At 37.6% G+C, this 23,950-nt stretch overlaps 5 protein-coding genes across 6 annotated transcripts in view; 1 reads left to right on the top strand and 4 right to left on the bottom strand.

Moving 5' to 3' along the window:
- LOC134754777 (protein ROP) overlaps nt 1-23,950 on the bottom strand; it is a 260,729-nt gene that overhangs the window by 197,993 nt on the left and 38,786 nt on the right. The gene's annotated exons all lie outside the window — the stretch shown is intronic.
- On the bottom strand, nt 1,633-4,911 carry LOC134754044 (zinc finger protein 675-like). The gene is made up of 2 exons (XM_063690103.1): nt 3,669-4,911; nt 1,633-1,906 (listed from the first exon to the last, which is right to left on the bottom strand). Exons 1-2 carry the CDS (start codon nt 4,757-4,759, stop codon nt 1,669-1,671), a joined length of 1,329 nt encoding a protein of 442 aa, XP_063546173.1. The 5' UTR covers nt 4,760-4,911; the 3' UTR covers nt 1,633-1,668.
- On the bottom strand, nt 5,833-8,927 carry LOC134754780 (large ribosomal subunit protein uL18). Of its 2 annotated transcripts, none has more exons than XM_063691146.1 (7): nt 8,787-8,927; nt 8,190-8,303; nt 7,929-8,078; nt 7,438-7,595; nt 7,092-7,250; nt 6,648-6,765; nt 5,833-6,067 (listed from the first exon to the last, which is right to left on the bottom strand). In XM_063691146.1, exons 1-7 carry the CDS (start codon nt 8,787-8,789, stop codon nt 5,873-5,875), a joined length of 897 nt encoding a protein of 298 aa, XP_063547216.1. In that variant the 5' UTR covers nt 8,790-8,927; the 3' UTR covers nt 5,833-5,872. The 2 variants fall into 2 exon arrangements, with proteins under 2 accessions (XP_063547216.1, XP_063547217.1); XM_063691147.1 differs by lacking the exon at nt 8,787-8,927 and adding an exon at nt 8,553-8,577.
- On the top strand, nt 9,774-13,907 carry LOC134754781 (1-acyl-sn-glycerol-3-phosphate acyltransferase alpha). Its single transcript, XM_063691148.1, has 5 exons — nt 9,774-9,964; nt 10,056-10,189; nt 10,484-10,665; nt 11,154-11,319; nt 12,940-13,907. The coding sequence occupies exons 1-5, from the start codon at nt 9,774-9,776 to the stop codon at nt 13,092-13,094; spliced, it is 828 nt and encodes a 275-aa protein (XP_063547218.1). The 3' UTR covers nt 13,095-13,907.
- Nucleotides 19,460-23,842, bottom strand: LOC134754776 (protein-associating with the carboxyl-terminal domain of ezrin). Its single transcript, XM_063691141.1, has 7 exons — nt 23,486-23,842; nt 23,062-23,247; nt 21,728-21,867; nt 21,454-21,563; nt 20,912-21,241; nt 20,538-20,725; nt 19,460-20,455 (listed from the first exon to the last, which is right to left on the bottom strand). The coding sequence occupies exons 1-7, from the start codon at nt 23,696-23,698 to the stop codon at nt 19,667-19,669; spliced, it is 1,956 nt and encodes a 651-aa protein (XP_063547211.1). The 5' UTR covers nt 23,699-23,842; the 3' UTR covers nt 19,460-19,666.

Below are 23,950 nucleotides of genomic sequence, written 5' to 3' on the forward strand. Positions count from 1 at the left end.
TTAGGAATTTAATAGTAGGGAATATTTAATGTAGTATGAACTTTGCGTGCTTTGGCATCATTAAATCAATTTCTGTCAATACTTTATTTTATTTATGCTCCTGACTCCTGAGATATGGATGGTATTCCCGAGACCCAGAAGGATTTGTTTTGCTTTTGAATTTGGAACCCTAAGTTACTCATGAAAGTTCAAAATTTATTGTGGAATATGTAGTACGCAAGGTCTTAGGAGGTTAACCTTTTGGACGCCAATGACCGATATATCGGCAGCGCAGGTCCAACGCCAAAGACCTATTAATCCGTCACAGACCACAGAGCAACATAGACCTACGTGCATGTGCATAAAGTTCAATTTCAGATAATTTGACACTTCGGTGGCGTGGCGTCCGAGTAACAGCTGTTGTGTTTGACACGGCGTCGAAAAGGTTAAAATCCCTTCATTTCATGGACAAATTGTTGCAGAAGTGACGGTTTCATTTTCGCTAGAGTAAACGTAGGTCAAAGAGTATAATAGTATATGTATACGTAGGTAATATTAAATCACATTTACAATCGGGTCTATCGCGATTTTATTTTGTTACCTTTATTTACCGACGTTTCGACACAGGTTTCACTGGTCGTGGTCGCGGCTAACTGACGTCCCAAATTCGCGATAGACCCGATTGTAAATGTGATTTAATATGTGTTCGAAACGCGAAAGTTTTAAATGTTATATAACGTAGGTAATGTTTTTAACGTTAGCGAGTAACTAACTTCGTGGTTTGGCAATGTCAAAATATTGACACATTTTGTTATACTATGCAATGCAAACCTTTAGAGCCGAACCACGCTAAGTTTTGATGCCAATTTCTTAAGTGTTACCTATGGAGCTTATAGGGATATGTGCAAGTTAGCGTGGTGGCGTGGTCAGAGTCTAAGTGCTATATCCGTTTGGTCCGTCTGCGGCCTATCCCAATAGGTAAACGTTAGGGCGTCCGCTAGCTGGCGCGGGTACACGGAGCGGGCGTACGCACGTGGGTGTCAATGTAGGTAAAATCCGACGCACGCGTCCCAACGTCCCTCGGATGGAAGTCAGCCCACCGGTATTGTACGCTGTGCATGAAGCGCGCCGCGCACGCCGGGCAGAATACTACTTTAGATCGGATGAATTTGTTTTCTACAAGTATCATGGCAGTAATCCACTATAAAATTAAAGGTATGCTTAAAAAATAGTAGATTGTTAACCAAGGGATGAAAGGCGCTCATTTCTGCTGAGGTATTTTGGCGCTCGAACGCAGTGAGTTCGTCAATAGTCCGAGGCTGAAATGATGCCTTTCACCCGAGTTAAACACTACTTTTCATTTCGAATACGAGGAAAGTAAAATGCATGTTTTATTTTAAAACATGACCAAGTATACATGTTTATAGTATTTATTAAGGGTACTTTCAGTTAACAATTTAGGCAAAAGTATCGTTATCTATGGAATGGAGTGTCAAATATCAGAATGGAAATTGTATAACAAATCCATTTAAACTCAAATTTCAATTGCTTATCGTAAAAAAATTCAAAAAATCGTACTTAGAACGTAAAATGCTCTAGTGCAACACGTATCATTTTCTGCACACCTTTTAGAACAACAATAACCCTCTTTCAGAGCATGAGAAATGAAAATATAGTTAATGCATAAATTTATTTAGCCAGTATCTTCCTAGCGTCCCTCGGATGGAAGTCAGCCCACCGGTATTGTACGTGGTGCAAGTTCAGCACGTGCTTGTTAAGCGACGAACTGTGCGTAAAGCGCGCCGCGCACGCGGGGCATGGGTACGGCTTCTCGCGCGAGTGGACGCGGCGGTGCCGGCGGAGGTCCCCGCTGGTGTAGAATGATAAGTCGCAGGAGCCACACTTGAATGATTTATTGCCGGCGTGCCTAGAATCCAAATAATGATTTTGTGATTTCGCGGATAAAGTGCAGAGGCTGCATACATGTTTTAATCTGTTTATGAGTTGAATTAGTTGAAAATTAACTAAGGGTTTTTTTTTTACTAAATTAATATCCAAATTCAAAAACATGTTGATCTGGGTCTCTCTTTTATAGACCCTACTACTATTTATTTCTAAATAGAGGAATTCTAATTTTAAGGCAAAGGGTGATATGCCACCCACATAGTATATCGTTTACCATAGTCAAGTTTTAGCTTGAAATCTCATACAAAACATATCGATCCCTGAAAATATTATTCTATGATCTTCATTCACAACATGCTTCTATATCCTACAAGTACAATGCTTCTTTGGCAGTCGTTTGAATTCATTTGACCAGTAATTTAGGTGGTTTTTGACGAAAACGGAACACTACTTAATTTCAGAGAAATAAAAGCAAATAGGTCGGACAAATTTTTGATATTCTGCAGATTTTGAGTGTTGTAAGGTTATCTAATCTCATACTTTGCTAAACATTCATGCATCTTTGTAATATGACCAGAATTAGGATGTGGGATGACACTATCCCATTGCCTTGTTAGAGTTTGACTATGTGGGAACTATTCCGCCCATAGCCCGGTTAGTTGTCTTGTCGTATCATGTAATAATATTCTTATTGTGATCAACTTATAACTATAGAATTTGCAAAGTTTTAAAGGGTCCCTTTAAAGACTTGTCCTCTTAGGAGATTTAGTGTTAAAAACTGACTGATGGTAAACTAGACCGCGAGCCAAAAACAGATTTCCATGACCAATCGCTTTCCGGGCGATAACTAGTATAGTGGATGTATGATGAATACTCGTCACGTCGTCTTGACGCCAGCTGCCGCTCCGTTGGTGGGTTGAGGAATGGCAGCCACCGAAACACGTAAAAAAAATTAGTCATCGCCTCCTATTTGATACGTTGTCAGATGATAGTTTAGACGCTATTGTGACTTAGAAAAATCGTCAGCCGGTTGTATCGCGGTGGAAAGAACGTCAGCTGGTCGCATGAACATGTAAAAAAAAGCGCTTTACCTTTTTATGATAGTGATACCAAATCATGAAACTATGCATGTAGCATTCCCTCAGGCGTTTCAATAAACGGATTACGCATTACGCATACTTTGCGGACATAAGGCTTGATTTTCTTCTATGCTGACATCGATCGCTGACGTCGGTCGAGCGTACGAATTAACACAATGTTCTATGGGCCCACGCACAGCGACGCTGACGTCCGCGGCAATTTTTCTTCCGACGGTACGCTCGACCGACGTCAGCGACCGACTTTAGCGTAGGAGGAAATCAGGCCTAAGTGGTAAGGCGCGCATCTTCATGTGATCAGCGCGAAACAACCGGCTAACGGTTTTATTTTATTTTAAATAGCATCTAAACTATCATCTCACATAATATCAATCGGGAGGCGATGACTAAAAACAGTTTTTTTACATGTTCATATCATCAACTGACGGTCTTTCCACGGCGATATAAACGGCTGACCATTTTTTTAAATTCATAATAGCATCTAAACTATCATCTGACAAAGTAGCAGCCGGGAGGCGATGACTGACCATATATGCTCCTGGACCTTTTTTCTGGTTAACAGGAACACATCAGACTTTTGTAAATACATTTTGAATGAGATGTTCAATACGGGTGCAAATCTATTGTGGCCTTGTAAAGGGTTAAATTTATATTCAACATTCACAGGCATTTATTTATTGATCTCACCTCTTCAGATGGACTATCAAACTCTTTTTGGTATTAGTTCTGTATCCACACAAGTGACATTCAACTTTCTTCTCCCAACTGTGTTTTAACCGATGGCTCTGCAGCTCGGAAGAAGTAACAAAAGTATCTCCACAGTCCTCACAGTTGTAGTTGCGAATGTTGTAATGTCGGTGCATGTGATCCTGCAGGCTTTTCTTTGTTTTAAGAGTTTTGTGACAAATTTTGCAATTGAAATTTCCTTTTTCATGGACCAGTAAGTGTTTTTTGAGTGAAAAGGCATGTTTAAACTGCTTGCCACATGTTGAACAAGTGTAGAATGTAGTGAGGCTGTGTATTTTGCGGTGTGCGGCGAGACTAGAGGACTGTGTAAAGGTCTTCCCACATTCACATGTGTATGGCCTTACCCCATCATGCCTGTTCATATGATTCACCAATGTTTGGCTGTGGGGGGTGTGGTACGGGCATTTAGTGCAGTGGTAGCGTCTTGAAGCTCCACTGCCTGTTACTCTGCCTGCATGCTTACGCTTTTGATGCATACATACATTATGTTTTGCTAAAGATACCTTTGATCTCAACACTTTATCACATATACTGCATTGAAATTTATTTTGAGTGTCAGAAAGAGAAATGACATTAAATGTTCGACTATGTACTCCATCAGTTTCTGACTTGATTGTATCATCTAATGTGATATCATGATCATGCATATCGTAATTATCCTCAATTATGTCTATTAGGGCATCTTCAGATTTACCAACTTCCTTTATTTTATTAACATTACCACCATATTCCGTCTCTTCCTTAATTTCTTTAAGGTAATTGCCATATTTCTTTTCAAATGTTAAGCACTTCAATCTAAAGTTATAGGCTATATTTAATTCAACTATACAATTCTTGCACATCACATTTGGCAGGTCCTTTTCAGAACTTAATTTTATTTGAAAACATGTATATATCTTACTAAGAACTTCTTTAGATTCTTCATTATCTTCAAATATATTTAAAGCGTGGTCTTTTGTTTTGTTTAAACATATGCGGCACATACTTGTAGAGCACATAGACAAAGATAATATTGAACTTGAACTATACATAATTGTGGCACAGAAGAGGAGCAAAATATAAGAAATAGATGTTTTAATTCACTAGATTAATAGTATTAATACCTTATTCATTTATTTCGAGTTTCTGTGACTCTTAAGTACATTAGAGATAGTCTGGCAAAGAAATGAACATTAACATTATCATTATTTACACTTATACTACTTACAATTGCAATCTAAATAAGCTCTACATTCTCTAGAAATGGGGAAGGCGGCTGCCAAACTTTGCTACTAGGTGGCGCCACTAGAGTTTGTGACATGACATTAGTTTGGCCCCACATTTTTTCTTTGAATTAAAAAAAAAAAGATTAGTTTGGGCTGTGGCGTCGCTTGACAGAAAATGAACAAAACATTTTTTATTTGGATCGTAATATATTAACCTGAAATAAACAGGAAATCAATTTTAAATGTTGATATTGTACATTTTCCTTGATATTTTAAGCATAATATTTTCGAGTGAAAACAGTACATAGCCAAATATACTCAACTTTTCTATCAGGTCTTTTTTAGGGTTCCGTACCCAAAGGGTAAAAACGGGACCCTATTACTAAGACTCCGCTGTCCGTCTGTCTGTCATCAGGCTGTATCTCATGAACCCTGACATTTTGACAGTTGACATTTTCACAGATGATGTATTATTACGTACATGAAATAACCTACAAGCTCCTGTCAAAACGAAACTTTTTTTTATATGAATGGCTTTGAAACTTTATCCGACAGTTGCTTGGCCTTAGATACTAAATTTAATACTTATACAGAGAGTTTAATTATGAAGTTTTATTAAATACCTACAAATAGTTTTTTTTTTCAGTTATAAATTTCATACGAGTTGGTCGAGTTGTCTCAAACTCTAGTGGCGCCTACAATTAGTTTTCAGCCGCCTTCCCCATTTTATATGAACATTCTTTCTCTTACCCCCGGTCGCTCGGTGGCGCGTCTATAACTACTTGAGGGTGTGACTGGCGTCTTTTGAGCGTCGCTGCTGCCAACTAAATCAGCCACCCAATACCTCAAGCCTAAATATTATATGGGGTTAATCTATTGAGTGAATAAAACAAATAAAATCGACTCCAATGGCATTTATTGATATACTTTTAAATGCAACTAAGCTTCTGCCTGATTCTGCAGACGCTTGATGAAGGAATCCTTCTTCTGCTTGATCCTGTTCTTCCTCTCGGCCACGGTGAGCTTTCGTTTGTTCCAGCGTTTCTGCTTGGCCGGGTCCTTCTTGCTTTCCTTCTTTTTGTGTGATGGGTCAGAGCGGATGGCTTCATGTGCTTTCTGGTAGATGGTCTCAATCTACACAAAAAAGGATAAGTATATATGCATGATGACAAACTATTACATAGTTGTATTGGCTTGCTTAGGTTTAGGTTGTGCTTAGCTGTAGCAATAAACGAGACTCTTTAAATGAAAACAATCAAAAAGTTATTTGCTATTGCAAGTAATTTTGTCTAACTTCGACACTGTTCACAAATTGATTGTAAAACAGTAATTTGGTTAGACGTGTGTAATAGATGTTAGAGGGTAGGACAGGGACAATTGAAACACGTTATGATCTATGTGACGCAATACTCAGGCCATGCGGTCAGTCATTCTTAAATCCTGGACCAATAGCGCTCGAGCGCGCGAGCCATGGGCAATAGGGTTTTCACACATTTTATTTAAAATCCAAATAAATAACCTTTAATAATACAGGCACATACTCTTTTAGTTACAGGCGGTTAAACAGTGTTTCAAACGTCCCCGTCCTATCCTACTACAATACAGGTCCAAATATTCAAAAATGACATTTCAACATAAAAACTAAGGGAATTGCACTAAATAAAGTTAGGCATCTTTATTATAAAACAGTGCTGCACATTGTAGTTAAACTTACCGCATCAGCATTTACACCATTCTTGATGTATTTGCCGAACTGTCTCTTAAAGGCATCATCGTCATCCTGCTCCAAGTTGCGCATGTAGTCGGCAACATGTAGACCGAAGATGTGTGACCTAGACAATAATTAATACAATTATTATTATTTAGCTTTATCCCATTGCCTAAGATGGGCCACCTGGTGCTAATTAGATTTAAAGGTGGCTGAATGCTGATGTTATGGCAGGTTACTTTATTGAAAAGGATAATTGTTAGCAAAATCGGTTTAAAGGTTAAGTATTAACATTTCGACAACCAAAAACCTTGCTAGTTTATGTTGCTCTAATAGGGCTGTCCAAATAATCAACAAAGTATTATTCGGTGGATGAATAGAGCAATAGGTGGATGAACTATACATACTTGATGTTATAAGTTTGGTGCAACTGTATATTGTTCATCTTACCTATGAACATCGGCATTGAACTTCTTTGCCTCTGCATCATAACCAGGGAATCTTTTGACAGAGTGAGGTACATTCAGGCCACCATCAACGGCACCCTTCATGGCTCCGAACACTCTTGCGCCAGTAGTGGTGCGAGCCAGACCAACATCCAAGTAACATCTAGAGATAAAATAAATTAGTACACGGTATAAAGCACATTTTTATTTACTAAGGCCTTTTGTAGTCAGTAAATACATTCAACATGATTTGTTAGCATTTGTACGTTGCTCTCTGTCCGCCCGTATTATTGTCATCACTTCTAAAAATATATATGTAATAATTAATTTTATTGGCAATAGAAACTCACCTGAAAGCACTAGGTCCACTAGACTCTGGAACATGGAACTCGTCACCAGTGACTTGTGTGGCACCCACATACAGGGAGTCAAGGCCTAGCCTCTGCAGCAGTCGTCGAGCCAGCAACAGACCAGTGCAGTAGGAGGCGGCATAGTTTGTAAGACCGACCTAAACAACAATGTTATGTCAGCACTAGCAAAAAACAACAAGCATTGAAGATTGTTTAGTAGTAATATCAGTAATGAACATATAACAACAGGGTGTTGTGAGTTTGTACGTCTCTTCAGACCGCCCGTTCAGAATCATCATTTATTAAGGCATATATATTTTATGCAGAGCTTCTTAATAAACACGACAGGTAATGCGTCAGCAAGATATAATTAACATGTGCTAAAAGAGTTGGGTTAGAAAACTACGCGCAGGGAATATTAGCCTAGACATTTTTGTACAAAGATAATTATAGCTGATTTGGAAGTCATAATAAACAAATTAATAACATACCTTGACGCCATAACGCGGCAGTTCGTGGGAGTATGCGGCGCATACAATGTGGTCTCCCTCAATGCGGGAGTAGGCGACCTGGCAGGTCACATCCTTGTTGGAGAGACGGACGATCAGGCGGTACTTGGGGGTGTTGTACTTGTTCTTGTCCTAAAATAACGATTCAAGTGAATATTCATAATAAACAACTCGCAACACAGGCAGGGTCAATCGATCGCTATACAATGTTTAGCAAAGCCAGGTATAGTATAAGTAAATTACCTGAACGACGAGACGCTTGCGGGCGTAGTAGTCGGTTTTACCCTCACGACGCCTCTTGAACTTAACTTGGAATCTCTTAAAGTACTGCTTATTCTTCACCACTTTCACGAAACCCTAGAAAAACTAGAGGTTAGAATTCATTTGCGAAACAAGCTTATCAACTACAGCTTATTTAATGTATCAGAGACACTTTATAATCACTACGTGCCACGGTCGAGAACAAAACATTACTGCAGCTTGATAGAACATCTCACTACAGGTCAATTCTGAATCTTCCGTGGCCTCAGATGACGCGCATGTGTCGGTGTTTCATCATTTAGGTTATAACCTAACAAATGTACTGTTTGAGCAATGAAAACGCACCATTATTCAAGAATCACAGGTGCACAAAAATAAAACTAAATACTATAGCGTGGTATTTTCAAGTAAATACAATGTACGGAAATCTCGATATACACAATGTATGATGGAAGGTGGACAACTAAATCTGGTTATATTTCAATCATCACATGTATATAATAGAAATTATCACACAATTGCACAGTAACACACTTAGTTATTCGCGCTTTCAGCAATATTTTAACTATAACCACTCACCATTTTTAATTAAACTTAAAGTCCGCAACAGTGGTATTCACTACAAGAACACCACCGGAAAAGAAAGCTTTTTTAAACACGTCCACCACCACTGACAATTCTTTCAAAAGTTGCCAGCTTAACTAGCTTAACATAACACCTCGATCGCCATAAACAAGTGAGCAAATAAAGTCTTGCTAGACGGTCGCCGACAAGCCCTCGGACCGCGTGGCCTTGGTCTGGACGGACTGTGTAGACAGGTTTCCAACAATATTTATACAAACATTACCAAGGTCAGATGGTCTGAAGGCTTGTCAGCGACCGTCTAGCATACGCTTAAGGCGACTGAGACATTAAGGGCCCTCTACACTCATGCGCGAATCACGGCGCGAAGCAGCGAACGCGAGTGTGGAGTCGATTTCGCTATTCAGCGAACTAGGCTCTAGACTCGCGTTCGCGGCTTCGCGCCGCGATTCGCGCATGAGTGTGGAGGGCCCTTTCGATTCGACTAAAGGCGTAGTCTGGAGCGGCCTTATGGTGCTGCTTATTTCTGTACTGTGTAGCGTTTTGTAAACGTGAGCGGAAAAAGTAAGTCAAAACAGACCCACAATAAAAAAATATGATCTGATTGCTTGATGCCCTTGATGGTATAAGTAAGGTCTTTGTCTTTCTTTATATGGCCATAATTTTTCTTCTTGCTCACCTCCACAGTGATTATAACCTTTAAATCGTTGGTTATATAGTTGGTTAAGCAAATCTTGTCAGTAGAAAAAGGCGCGAAATTCAAATTTTCTATGGGGCGATATCCCTTCGCGCCTACATTTTTTTAAATTTGCCGCCTTTTTCTACTTTGAAGGCCCTCCACACTCATGCGCGAATCACGGCGCGAAGCCGCGATTCGCGCATGAGTGTGGAGGGCCCTTGAGATCTTTTAAAAATCTAAGATTTGGTTGGCCAACAACTATTTTTTTCTCTTGTAACATTTTTTTCTAGCTGTCACTCTTCGTTATGGCTTCCTCCTATTCGTATCCTGAATTATTTTTGGCGGGTTTTATATTTACCTTGCCCTTCCTTTACGAAAAAAGTGATGTTTTTCGATATTACCTGAAGTTTTTCTTATATTATGTATATGTGCTAGTGATCTGCACAGTTTTATTACCCGTAGTGCTACTATATCCTCGCGACGTAACTAACTTAGTGTAAGATATCGATTATTTTTTTATTCTTGTATGTCAATCTATAATTAAGTGTTAGAAAGGAAAATATATTCTTATATGTCGTGGTGCACAGTGTTGCTTCCAGGTTTTGCCGTTATGCTTCTTATATAGTGGGAATAGAATGGGAGTTGAGAGGTCTGGAGCACTGGGACAGCGAGCAGTGCTACATAGTCATTTCCAATCATCAGAGCTCTCTGGACATTCTAGGTCAGTACAAAAATAAATATATTTATTATAAACTAACATTCGTCTAACAATTACGAATTTTATTTACGGCAGGTTGATGTACATAAATAAATAATGTCATTACATAAAACAGCCTCAAATTAAATTATACTGTACTATAGAGATACATATATTTCTTTTAATTGTAACTATAATAGTGAAATTTGGAAATATCAAATTTCAAACTAAATTTAGTTTAGTACTATGAGTTTTTTATGGGTACTTTTCATATGTTGACAATGACATTTAATTAATCACCTCCCTTTACTTATTTAGGAATGTTTGAGATGTGGCCCCGGATGAAGCGATGCACAGTAGTTGCCAAGAGACCACTGATGTTCACCGGAGCATTTGGGTTTGGTGCCTGGCTATCGGGGCTGGTGTTTATTGACCGCCTGAAGACTGACAGAGCTCGTCAGCTCATGAGGGAAGCTACTGAGCGTGTTATTCAAGAAAAGGTGACAAAACGCTTACTGGCTCTATTAATCTTTTCACTAGTTTAGTTTTAGGGTTCCGTACCCAAAGGGTAGAAACGGGACCCTATTACTAACTCTCCACTGTCCGCCAGGCTGTATTACATGAACCGTGGTAGCTAGACAGTAGAAACTTTCACAAATGATGCATTTCTGTTGCCACTGTATCAACAAATACTAAACACAGAATAAATTAAATATTTAAGTGGGGCTCCCATACAACACGTGATTTTTTTGCCGTTTTTTGCGTATTGGTGCGGAACCCTTTGTGCGCGAGTCCGACTCGAACTTGGCCGGTTTTTCACTATTATACTTGTTTCTTGTAGGACTCCATAGCCTTACTAGCTGGTACAGGCCTAAAGCGCTTATTCCATCTACACAGTTACCAGGCAATTTTTGTAAGAAAGTCAGTCGGCCGCCCAGCGATTAGTTATGAATAAACATTATGCTAAGCAATATATTTATTTTTGTAGACTAAACTCTGGGTATTCCCAGAAGGTGCAAGATTCAACAAAGGCAGCATCCAGCCTTTCAAAAAAGGTGCGTTTTACCTCGCCATTGATGCTCAGATACCAATCATGCCTGTTGTATTCAGCCAGTACTACTTTCTGGACAGTGACACCAAAACTTTTGAACCAGGTGAGTCAAACACACACATTGCGCTATGATATTTTCATAATTCTAAATTAAAAATTAATTTTAACAGCTCCACCTAGAGAACTAAGACTAAGAAACATGATAAATAAGTGATAACAGACAAGAATTATATCATATTGCGCTCCAATCGGTTGAATTGGCACATGTTGAATTTTATAACAAAATCTAGTAAAACAGATAACAAATGAGCAATTTAATACAATAATGTGGATATTTAAATAATATATGTAAGTATGTATATAATAAAATAATACATGACCTGAAAATTTCAAAATTTAAGTTTTATTTAACTTCCAAAAAGGAAAATCTAAGGGTACCATTCGATTCCTTACATTTTATCCAAAAAAAGATTGTATAGCAACTATACACGCAATAAACGCAATATTTTACCGACATAAACGCAATTTTCTTGTTATGTCCATACTTCAAGAAGGGCTCTCAGTGACCGTGACGTCACGTTCACTTATCGCTTTGTTAGGAGCTTTTCGTGAGTGAAGAACGACTGTCGGACTGACTATCATTTCTGAATTTTGTATTGCTTTAATGCAATGGGTCCATAATGTATTCTACAACAAGAGATGCATTTACATATTAATTCTATAACGTCTCTTTTTAGGGTTATAATATTATAGATAAATATCCTATATTAGCCATTTTCAAGTCTCAATCAATTCAAGTATTTAATCAATCGCCACGACTGTTTTACATAACTCGCGATAGTAAACCTTATCGAAAGCTATGAAGGTGCATTTAGGAGTTGTCACGTATAGCGGTTAAAATTGTTCAAGTTGACATTTAAGGAGCTCTCTGAACTAATTTGAAACTTCTATATAGCTTTCGCAATAAAGGCGCCATTTAAGAGTCACGTGAGAGTCACACAAACCAAGCCGCCGCCATACAACTGGACTGGAGTCACGCTCTCATTTTAAACGACATTCTGTAATAACATGAAATTTGACATGAGCAGTCAAGTAACATGTCTGTCCGGTCACAGAATAAGTAATAGTATTATCATACAGAACGGCCACGCACCGCCCCGCTCCGATTCGAATTACCTCACCCCGCGACAGCAGAGCAGATTGACGACCTTTTGCCGATTGCTCACAGTACTCACACAATGACGCATGCCATGCCGCGTGTACAGTACAGACGTGCCCAAAGAGTATATAACCACTTGGACGTGCCGTTCACACATAGAAACGCAAGTGATTTTTGATGTGTAGCGTGTCCGCCCTTTGGTCTGCTTGAAATTAAAGCGAGTAGAAGTTTTAAGGGCCCTCCACACTCGCGCGAATCACGGCGCGAAGCCGCAAACGCGAGTCTGGAGTCTAGTTCGCTAATCAGCGAATTCGACTCCACACACGCGTTTGCGGCTTCGCGCCGCGTAGTCTGGAGCAGGCTTTACATCCAATTCTTTTACTCACTCGATTTTCAACTACTTAGTAGCGGACATAGATATACATATGTTACATGTAGTTTTAAATGAGAGCATAATTTCGTTTTCGATTGTATTGGGGGCGGCTTTTTAACGGCGGGTTCCTGTGAGTCTTAAATCTACCAGGTACAATACAATAATGTAAAGCTTATGTAAATGATTTTCAGGGAAGGTAGTGATCACAAGTTTGCCGCCTATACCGACAAAGGGGATGACCCGCGACGATATCGAGGTGCTCTCGGAGATGGCGCGCCAGAAGATGATCGAGGTATTTAACGAGACCTCTAAAGACCTTGTCATGCAGAAGAAGATCGCTGTATAATTTAAAGGAGCTCTTACAAAAGGCATAGAAAAATAATTAGGCTTAGATTACTCACTCAGATAGAAAACCCATTTATATTAAGTTTAACCGAGCTCTGCGACTTATTTGTAAAGTTTTAAGCGAGTTTTAATGTTATTAATTATACGTTTTATCATACCTCCTATTCAACTTATTATCATTGAGTAAAAGAACTCGTGTATGGAGTGAGCATTCTAAGCTTACTCTCTATTCAGGCTAAAAGGCGAGTCTAGACACATAGGGTCAACTGTAAACTATAGTATAGTAGCTCCATTAGTTTTATTTTAAACAGTTGCGACTTTCCTACAAAAGAAGTGACTATGACGGTACTTAATAGGGCCAATCATTGGGTAAACACTCTACAAGGTGAAAATAATGATTCCTTTTGTAATTCAGTTTTATTTAAATACCTATAATAGTATTATTACGTTTACAACAGGTCTAATTCTAATTCTAGCCAAACCATACCAAATATTTTTGAGCTATTTGTTTATGTATTAAGTTATTAATATTCGTTAGTTTAAATCGGCACTTTTTGTCTGTTATTAGTTGTTTAGTTATTTTTAAAACATACAGTATATTGTCTATTGATCTCGCATAAGCCTAGCGAAGCTCGAAAATCGAAGTTTTGTTTGCCTCTCTGTCGCTCTTGTACATTTGAAAGATAAAGAGGGAGATAGACAAAACTTCGATTTTACCAGTACCACGCATTATTAACGAGGTAACAACTGAGAATGAAACCTTACCATTGGCAGGTAACAAGTGGGACTTTATTGGTGCCATTTGTTCCTCTGAGGACAGGTGTGGACAAAGCCACGACAAAGCTTATCAATTAAGGGTCAGGGCATTTATTTGTGTGATAAGCACAGATATTTGTTCCTGAATCATGGTAAGGTCGGTGGGTGTTTTCTATGTATTTAAGTATTTATAGTATATGTATTATATGTAATTATATATATCGTTGTCTGAGTACCCATAACACAAGCCTCCTTGTGCTTACCGTGGGACTTGGTCAATCTGTGTAAGAATGTCCTATAATATTTATTATATTATTTAAGCTGAAGTAGCGTTGCGTTGGCAGTATGTCGCCGATAGTTAGACAAGCCTGAAAGGTGAGTTCCAAGCTAAGTCACTGCACCAAGGCGCAGAGTAACACATATTATTGTGACGTCAACGACTAATATAGTTTAAATCCTAAGCCTTTGTGTAATGACATATCTATACCCACATATTTATGACTGCGAACTATTCAAATAATATTAGCCTTTAAGATTATTCACTCAATATTCTAAACTAAACAGACCGATGCTTGTATTGTACCTACATTTTGTTTTATTTATTTATTTATTATTATGTGCAATAGCACATATCGAGTTATTATAACTATCACAAGCTCGTGCTTTACAAGTAACTTCTGGATTTAAACCTTATTTGTGCACTGTAATTTATACGCGCGATGCAAGCTTGCGAAACCTATATCTCGTTATTTCCATAGTTTTTTTTTAGTTTTGTACGCTGGAGGGCTACTTAGGCAAGGTCAGGTTAGGGTATTAGGTAAGTATGACACCTACCAGACTAGTTATTTTCGATACAAGTGCGGAAAAGAGGAAATTCTGCGAATTACCTTTTCGCACGTGTATCGAACAACGTTTTAGAGTACATATGGTCCTTGAAATTTTCGACATATGCACGAAAAGTGCACTTTACGCACTAGTGCGAGAAAGTAGTACCATATATACTGTAAAGGATATTAGCTTGTCACTCTAAAATCCATATTTAAACTACGAAAATATGTAGCCGTGCAAAATAGTTCAAGGTGTCACTGACAGCAAAAAACTTAACTAGTCATTGGCAGAGCTTCATAATCATAATCATTTATTGCAATTATGACTTATTTATTTTCAGTAAGGTTCATTTCACAACTATTAGTAAAGGCTATTTCACGCCTAAGTGGCCCTTAGAAGCGCTGATCACAGTTAATGCGTGTGTACCTAGTGATACACTGTCTGTACATCAGTGGCAATGCCAGCTATACTAAGAATAGGTTAAGTATAAAAGACACATTTGTGCCGTTATCAACCAAAAGGGTACCGGCAGTGTCAGGTGTCAATAAGACGCTATTTCCATCATACGACAATGTGGTACCTTTTACGTGGCGATTATATACGCAAATCAAAATCTGGTACTACGCAAGTATCTGGTAGATACGTTATCTAATGTAGGATCAATTTAATAATAAAAAACACATTACAGAAACAAACCAAGTTTCTGGCTATTGAATATAAGAAGCACTTTAGAATGTACTGATACGATATTATGTGTACCTACTTAAATGTTAATTCGGCAAAGCCATGTGTGGTGTGTCATATGACTGCAATCGGCTGTGTTTCGGCCAAGATGTCGTCTTGGCTCGTGAGGTTGTGAGAGAGCGTGTCAGTCAATAATAAACGTAATCCTAAAGAACAGGGTACTTTGATATTAAAAGTCCTGCACCTCAAGGGAGGTGACCATGCAGTCCCTGTCCCTGAATGTAGGTACTATGTTATGTTAATGTTCTAGAAACTGGTTAACGAAAGTATTTATAAACGTTCAAAATAAATATTAAAAACTGCTAATCTGCATAGAGTTAAAAAAAATCGGTGAGATATTATTTCTGGGCCAGAGAATTGTAAGTGGCGCCATCTGCAATAACGATGAAGTTCGCGTCAAACGCTACTTTGTGTTGAGGTTGATTGTCTTAATTGTTTAAAAGTAATGTTAACTGTTGATAAATTATAATGTTTAATCTAGGTAAATGGAAAAAATTAAATAAGTATCAAAAATTAATATTTTAACTTAAAATAAGTCTTTGAACCCTATCAAAGATTTATTTAAATGGTGTTTATCATGAAGTGGGCTCTAGCTCCACTTTCGTAAGCCAGGGTCTATCTTTGGTGCGTGATAATTTTAAAATTTATTTATATTATTCTCTTGACCATTGCAGTATTTTCATTATTTACAGTATTGTGAAAGATGTAAGTTGCCTAAGTTGGCTTCATGAAATCCATATCACTGCGTTTGTTGGTCGTATTTTTAAGTTTAATAATAAGAGCATAATACCTACTTAAGTTTATAGATTGGAAATTTGTGGCTAGCAACTGATCAAGTGATCACGTATTATCGCACTACTGTTTCATATTATCTAACAGTTAAATACTACTTTATAGGCTATATTTTTATCCAGTTCCTATTATTGATCTTTATAAGTTTTCCTGATGTGTACGAACTAGTCGATTATTAAATAAGGGTATTTATATTATGAGCTATATACTCGCACCTTACCCAAAACAATTTTGACAAATCAGATGTTAATCTCTTAAGTAAGGTACATGGTCTTTCAAAATTAGTGGCAATTATCTTCGATCAATGTAGTAATTGAGCGGTTTGGTTTTTTCTTAAATCTGAATCAAATTGTGGGTATAAGTCAAATAAGTACAAAATATTCTAATAAATTGTACTTAATTAGTCAAAAGCAAACCGTACAACATGATCCCAAACAAGAAATTTGTTGCTGGTAATAATTTATTCTATTCATTTGAAATGGGTAACACAGTGTAAATATTTGTGTAATTACCTATAATTGAAATGGGTTTGAAATATCAAATAAGTTACCTTGATACTAGATATTTTTCTTGTTCCACATCTATTTGCCTCTCTATCGCTCGACAATATCAAAGATATGTATATATAACTCCGGATAAGATAAATAAAGTCTAAGAAAAAAAACTTACCTAGGAAAATAAGAAAAAAATATGATTAGATGGCGTCACACCTTTGGCCTATACTGGATTAGATGGCGACACCAAATGATATTTAACACATTTCAGTGAAAGAACATGGGTCTTGACAATAGTGATAGAGAGGTAGATATCAATATTTCTATTAAGTATCAATGTTTGTGGTAGGCTCTCTGTACTATTTCGCTATGAGGATGGTTTCGAAAGCATACGCGTGTGAGGTAACTATATGACCGGATGCCACAGATACCTGGGGGCCTAGCCAAGACAACAATCGTTGATAGAAAACGACAATCGAAACATGTATGGAAATGGTCACTTAACTTTTTGTATAGAATCGGTTATAATACAATTTTTCTTTTCTTTTGGTGTTTGTCGATGTACGATTGTTATCTTGGCCAGGCCCCCTGCAAGTCTGGCAGGTCTCGGATTGTCACGCGCGACTGCACATGTTAAGTCGCGCGCGGCGAAGCAGGATGTGCTAGAGTCGGCACACGCTAAGTTTTCATGCCAAGTGCTACGTAAAGTATGGAGCTTATAGGGATATGTATGCATTCTTAGTGCCAAATAAGTTTGTGCAAAGTTAGCGTGGTAAGAGTCTAGCGTGCTAATTAAGTAGTACCAGATTTTCATATAAATAAATGGCTCTTCCACTTTATTAGTCACTCCAGTCGAAACCTGTATGCTTCCATCATTTATTCTTCTACTTGGTTTACAGTTTTTCGTATAAGTAACACTTTTTTTAAACGTGATTACACAGTTTCGTCGACATAGTGACCAGCGACTGCTTTTTTTATGAGAAGATTGGTGTCGCGGCCCAAAGGAATCAGATAAATCGCGCTACGTTTTATTTTTTACGATATATTTTATATATAAAACGGATGCGCCGAGTGGATCTGACGTCCCGTTTTTAATCCGGAGGTCCGGGGTTGGAATTGTACCAATGAGTTTTTCAAAACTTATGTACGAAATGCATTTTTGTATTTACCACTTGCTATTCGGTGAATTTAAAAAATCTTAAACTAGGAATAGACATAATTATGTTATTTAAGTTTGTTGATTTGTGGATGCAGGTTATATAATACCGTAATGCGTACAGATTCCCAGGCGGGAAAAGGCACGGGCAATGCTAATATGATCAGTTCGTAAACATAAGCCATAACGTAACTCTGTGAACATTACTTGTCAAGGTAGCCAAGCAACAGTGCACATTACAAATGCGTACGGTGCCTAACTAAATAGCATAAGTAGATACTCATCGTTTTAGTTCTTTTCGGACTAACGTCAAAATAATGTTTAGTACCAAGGGTGTGGACGATGGTACACTCACCTGCAATAATATGTTACTCTTCGAAGGCCGCAAAAATATGTGGCTCTACAAATAAGATCGAGTCAGATATTTTTGCGGCCAACGTTGTGTAACATAATTGCAGGTGACTGTACCTTACTTATTAATAACATTTTGAAGTTCTAAACGAACTTGACAGGGAGATGTTGGGGAGATGTCTTAAGTATGTACTTTCGCAAAGTGGATACGGTTAAGGTAAAAATAAATTATGTAACAAATAAAATACCAATAATATAAGTAGCAATAATTTATATAGTGTATATTACAAATAATATGACACTACACTGACTCTTGGGCTATTTTTCACTTTTGACACTTATCGTACGGCCTTCTAGCACGGGCAGCGTCAGCAAGGAATGTCTGATTTTTAGAAAATTGATACACGTGTTTTATTGACATAGTTAACTACAATTTTCAAAGTATGGTGCATTAGGGTAACTTCGGAACTATCACTAAACTATAATCACTTTGTGCTATACGCTTGAACGCTTCTTTGCAAGTGTCGCTTTTATATATTTGCGAGTTCAGAAATTAACCCGTTTCCGAACCGAAGATACCCTAAATATAAGTGGGATAACATACATTTCCCTGAGTGTACGAGCAAATATTACACTTCTTTTTTTATCAGTACCTACTTAATTTTAATATACTCGTATATGAGACAAGAAAATCAATAACATAAACAACAACAAATCAATTCCTTTTTATTGTGCATTCAAGTTTGTCAAGGACATTACTAAGAATAATGTGTTTCAGTTTCACACCTTAACATTGAGTGCTGCTTTTGCATATATACGACAGTACATTTGTTACTCGTCTTCCCACAATATGTATTACCTCATAAGTACGGTCACAGACTTCAATTATTTATCCATTTAGGGTTCAAGCTAATTTGGTTATCAATACTAACATATGAAACGTCCAATGTAAAGTGAACCCTAAATGGCTCCACAATTCATAATTTTCTGCTGAGTAACATTAGAGTAAGTGAAACAGGATTTGAGTCTTATATACGTGTATATAAAGCTTGTATAGATTTCGAAATTATTTTTGCCGTAACGATACTCGTACACTCTCGATTGAACTTTTAAATGTGTAAGACTTACCGTTAAACATGATTCCTTATCAAATCAAATTCATGAGGAAGTGTCCCACGACCACTGATAATAACTTATATGCCACTTTCTACTATCACGAATTGTTTATAAATAAAAATATATATAAAAGAAACAATAATAAATTATTTAATGAATTACAATCATATGTCTATCCACCCTCTTGTGTTTCCGCCTTAATATTCTATAATACATATGTACATTTAATCTAGGAAACAAATGAACAGTTCATCTGATTGATATAGCTTGTACCAATTTGTCTCATATTCAATAAATACTCAACCGAATGTTTGTGTTTGAATCGTAACCAGTGACCTAGTCATTCCAGTTCTCCCCCCAGCCTTCGCTCTCGTCGGCGTCGGCGCCGTCGTCCGGGACAAAGTCCAGTTTACTGCTGGACGACAAGACGCTGTCGGCCGCGACTGCACTTATAGTTGGTTTTTCTATGACCGGGGTCATGTCTGCAAAAAAATCAAACTCATCCGCCGCAGCTTTCTTTATGTTCTCAAATTTCTGATTCTTTATATCCAACTCTGAAATATCAATTATGTTTTTCTTGGCTTGTATTGCAGCTTTTTGTAGAAGTGAAGACTTAACCAACGGTTTTTGAATTGTGACTTCGCTACTGATGGCTACAGGGATATCCTGAAACTCTTTCATATCTGGATGGTTAAATGCAGCGTTATTTGCGTTGTTAGTGTTGTCCCAGTCACTCCAATCGTCTTCACTTGCATCTGCTACATTCGAATTTATTCTAACAGTTTCTATTTCTACTGACTCGCCACCCACCGGTGAAGGCCTTTCAATCAAATGTGATATGTTTTCAGTGTCATAAACCTCAGCCTTCTCGTGATTTTGTTTGAATATTTCTTCGGAACATGACAAGTCTTTGAGAGACTGCCTTTGTGCAAAGGTGTTGTCAGGGGTCCGGCCCAGTGGAGGCACATGAGGGCTGCTCTTTGAGTTGGGGCGCCCGTCGGTAAAGTATTTAGACCTCTTGCCGCCTATTACTGTGCTAGCTCCTAATATAGGTACTAGTTCACTTAAGCATATAAGAGTAGAAGCAACCAAGTTGTCATCTGTGTCTTTGATTCCGAGCAGTAACTGTAACAATGAGAAACTTTTTTTTAATTATCTTTTTTTAAACAGATATATAATTTTTACTAAAACAATCCATGTCATTTACCTCTGGAAGTATGTGTTGGGAGAGTTCTTCGTGTGAAAATACATGAACATATTTGGAAAAATGTGTTAGCAGCAACGTTCGTATTTGGCTGTCTCTAACTACAAACAACTGCATAAGTCTTGGTTTGACGTGTTCTTTAAACACGCTAATACTGAAAAATCCGGGGTATTCACAATTTTGTGACCGCTCTGAAAAAAAAAGAAGAGATATTTTAAACTATATATATTATATATATATTATATTTTACACTAGTAAAGTAAGTATGTAACCCTTGTTGTTACTTAGTAAAGTAAGTAAGTATGTAAGCCCTACACCCCAGCAGGGGGTAACAGGAAAAGAAGAAGAAAGTAAGTATGTATATCTGTTATTATTACCGTGCTTTGGTTTTAAGATGAATGGTATTACATCTTTTCTTGCTGTTTGGTCTAACATAGTTAACCTAGAAAGTAACAGACCACCCAATTGTTTTGCAACAGTATCTTCGTGATAGCATTTAAGTGTCTCTAAAATGGTCGAAAAAAATTCGCTTCTTTCTTCTTCACTTTTCAGGGGTAGGAAATTAAGGAATTTATAAATAGAAATAAATTCGTGGTTAAAGAAGCTGTGCTGAAGGACCTCCGAGAGACTAGGTCGCATCTCAGGGTTACTATGTTGAAGACTATTGCTGCAGTATTGTTTAAATTCTCTTAAATGGGGTACTTGATCTGAAAACACAAGATGTATGTCAGTTATAACAGTAGGTATCTAAAAACAATTGTTTAGTTTAGTGAGCCTTTAGTTTGGTCTGTTAGTCTGATAAGTAAATATTTAAGACTAACAATCTCCATTCCCTTGCCTTTTTACTATTTTCTCATTTTAACTTTATACATATAAAATCTGTCAGACTCTGCCCTTATTGAAGAAAGGTAGAATTTACCATCTTCGTGTCCAGCAAACACATCATCTACGAGGGCAGCAAAGCCATACTGGTCCACATTCTTTGTAACCTCTTGAGAATCCTCATTAGGGTCTACAGCCTTGTCATATCTGAAGACAAAAATTGACAGGTTACATGGTTACAAATTACAAATATTACAACAGTGGACACTTGCATAGAAAACTTTTATCAAAACATATACAATATAGGTTTACTTTTCAAGTGTATCTATACAAGAAAATACTAATATAATAGTACAATAAATACCACCAACCTGTGTATCCGAGCATGCTTCAAATAAGCACCTGTAAGCTCTTGGAACGAGCAGAGATACTGCAAGCCACCAAGTTTCCACTGTCCATCTCCAGTGACGTATATGGCTTGCATACTAACATTGTTGTGTGACATTCCAGCCTGGTAACAAGTCAAATTATCAAAATTAAAAAACCCAACTGTGGTCCCTACTTACCACTTTTACCAGCGATGTTGGCACCTAAAACCTAAATCTGTCATTTTGAACTTGTTTTTATATACCCTGTCACTCACCACTGAGGCAAATCAAATGACAATATGTTGATGTCCATCAAGTAAGATTGGATGTAGGGTGTGCCAAATAATTAGAATTAGAAATAGGCTTGAGTCGGTCATGAACTAAGAACTGTTAAGAATGAAATCCCGTGAAGGACCGAAAGGTACTAAATCTTTTTGCATGCTCTTAATCGGTCTTTAGGTCCTTTAGTTCAGTGGGATTGGAGAGCGCGTGACTGAGTGAAACGGTAAATGGATGGAACGAAACGGATATCACTGTCCCTGGCACGAGTGTGAATGAGATGAATGAACGACGTGACAATCCTAAGCCCGTAAAATATGAAGGAAAATCAAATATTTTTCATTTTTGTATTGTTAAGGTGTTTTAATGTTTAATATCGACAAATCGTATCGTACAAGTTAAATTGTATTCAGTTACTAAATCCAATGAGAAACCGATTCCTATTCATTCCCGGCTCTCAACAACCGAACTGAACTAAAGGAACTAAAAGACCGAACTAGTTGAATTGTGAAACTCGGATGTAAGCTGGTTTCCTACGGGACAGGCCCCGCCTAGTGTAGGAACCAGGTCAACTGGAAGGCACAGACCCTGTTCTTTCGAATTCTGCACTGTACTTATAGCTCTTTATTATGTGTAAGCATCAACTTGAATTTGTAAAGAGGAATAAATATATGTTTAGTTTATTTGATTGATTGACCGAGAGTGGAGCGCTCTCTGTAGTGACCGAGCAGGCACAAGCCTAATTAGAAATACACCTGAAAATTATGACTCTCCTTTGGCTGTGATAGTTTACTTTATAGTTGCCAAGTAGTAATCCTACTGGTACAGTCCATGTCAAACATATGTTTACACTTTTCGCCTTATTACAGGAGCAAGGTGCAAAAGTGTAAACATATATTTGATGTCAACTGTAATATTACTAATGTAACCTAACAATACTCATAATATTCTTTTACTATGAGAAAATGTGTTGGCCTTAAACATTTTTTGCACAAGAGAAAAGTTTAAAAATAAGTTTGTAAGTGACAACTAAAACTATTATATAAAAATAACCAGACCTGTTGATGTAAAAATACTAATGGTCTCAGTATGTTATTCAAGCCAATGCATATCTGCAGCGGAGTCAAGGAGCCAAGCACCTGTGTCAGTGGTTGCACATACTCTGTGGCTAGGTAAAAAGTTGATCTTTGCTGCCATGCTGACACATAGCGCAAGATACATGGGTGTCTGTACTTCAACAAGTTCTGAAAACAAGGGTTAACAAATTAAGCTTAATGTAATGGCATGTACCATCTATAAATATTGTTAGGTTTAGTTTGTTAGTTATGTTCCAGAGATTTGTAATGTTCTTAAGAACAGTCTTACCAATATACCAACTGTTAAGACTAGCTAGCATTTTATGCTAGACAGTCATAAATATTTCGATATATTTTTAATGAGAAAATTGCTGTTTATTGATAAGAAACAGGAAAAAGTACATACATTAGAAAATTTTTCCAGAGGTGTTGACACTGTCCATAGCGGCCCCGATACCATTTCCCCTTTGAAAACAGACACGGAACCATCACTTTTTAAACTAAAATAACTACAACTATCGTTTATTGTCGCTCTATAATGGGCCCAAAAGTCTGTTATCTCAGCCGCCTTCTCTTCAATCTCCAAACCACTTAGTTGTGAACCCTCATTGCCCATCATGCGGGTGTTTTGCTAAAGCCTATAATTCTTCAGAGATTTAGCAAATGAAATTAACTTGACTAGGCACAGTGTTCTAAAACTTCGGGATAATCTAAATATTTTAACCTTGTTGTTCGTTCTTCGTTCTGTCACACTATGTCGTGTCAAGACAAGAGGGCTGTCCTGACGAGGACAATTTTTCGCCAATCTGATTAAATTGCCCGATCAAATCAGGCCGTTCCGAGGGCCGTTCGGACTGAAACGCCAATGAGG

The sequence above is a fragment of the Cydia strobilella genome, chromosome Z, assembly GCF_947568885.1.
Source record: "Cydia strobilella chromosome Z, ilCydStro3.1, whole genome shotgun sequence".
Classification (NCBI taxonomy): Eukaryota; Metazoa; Arthropoda; class Insecta; order Lepidoptera; family Tortricidae; genus Cydia; species Cydia strobilella.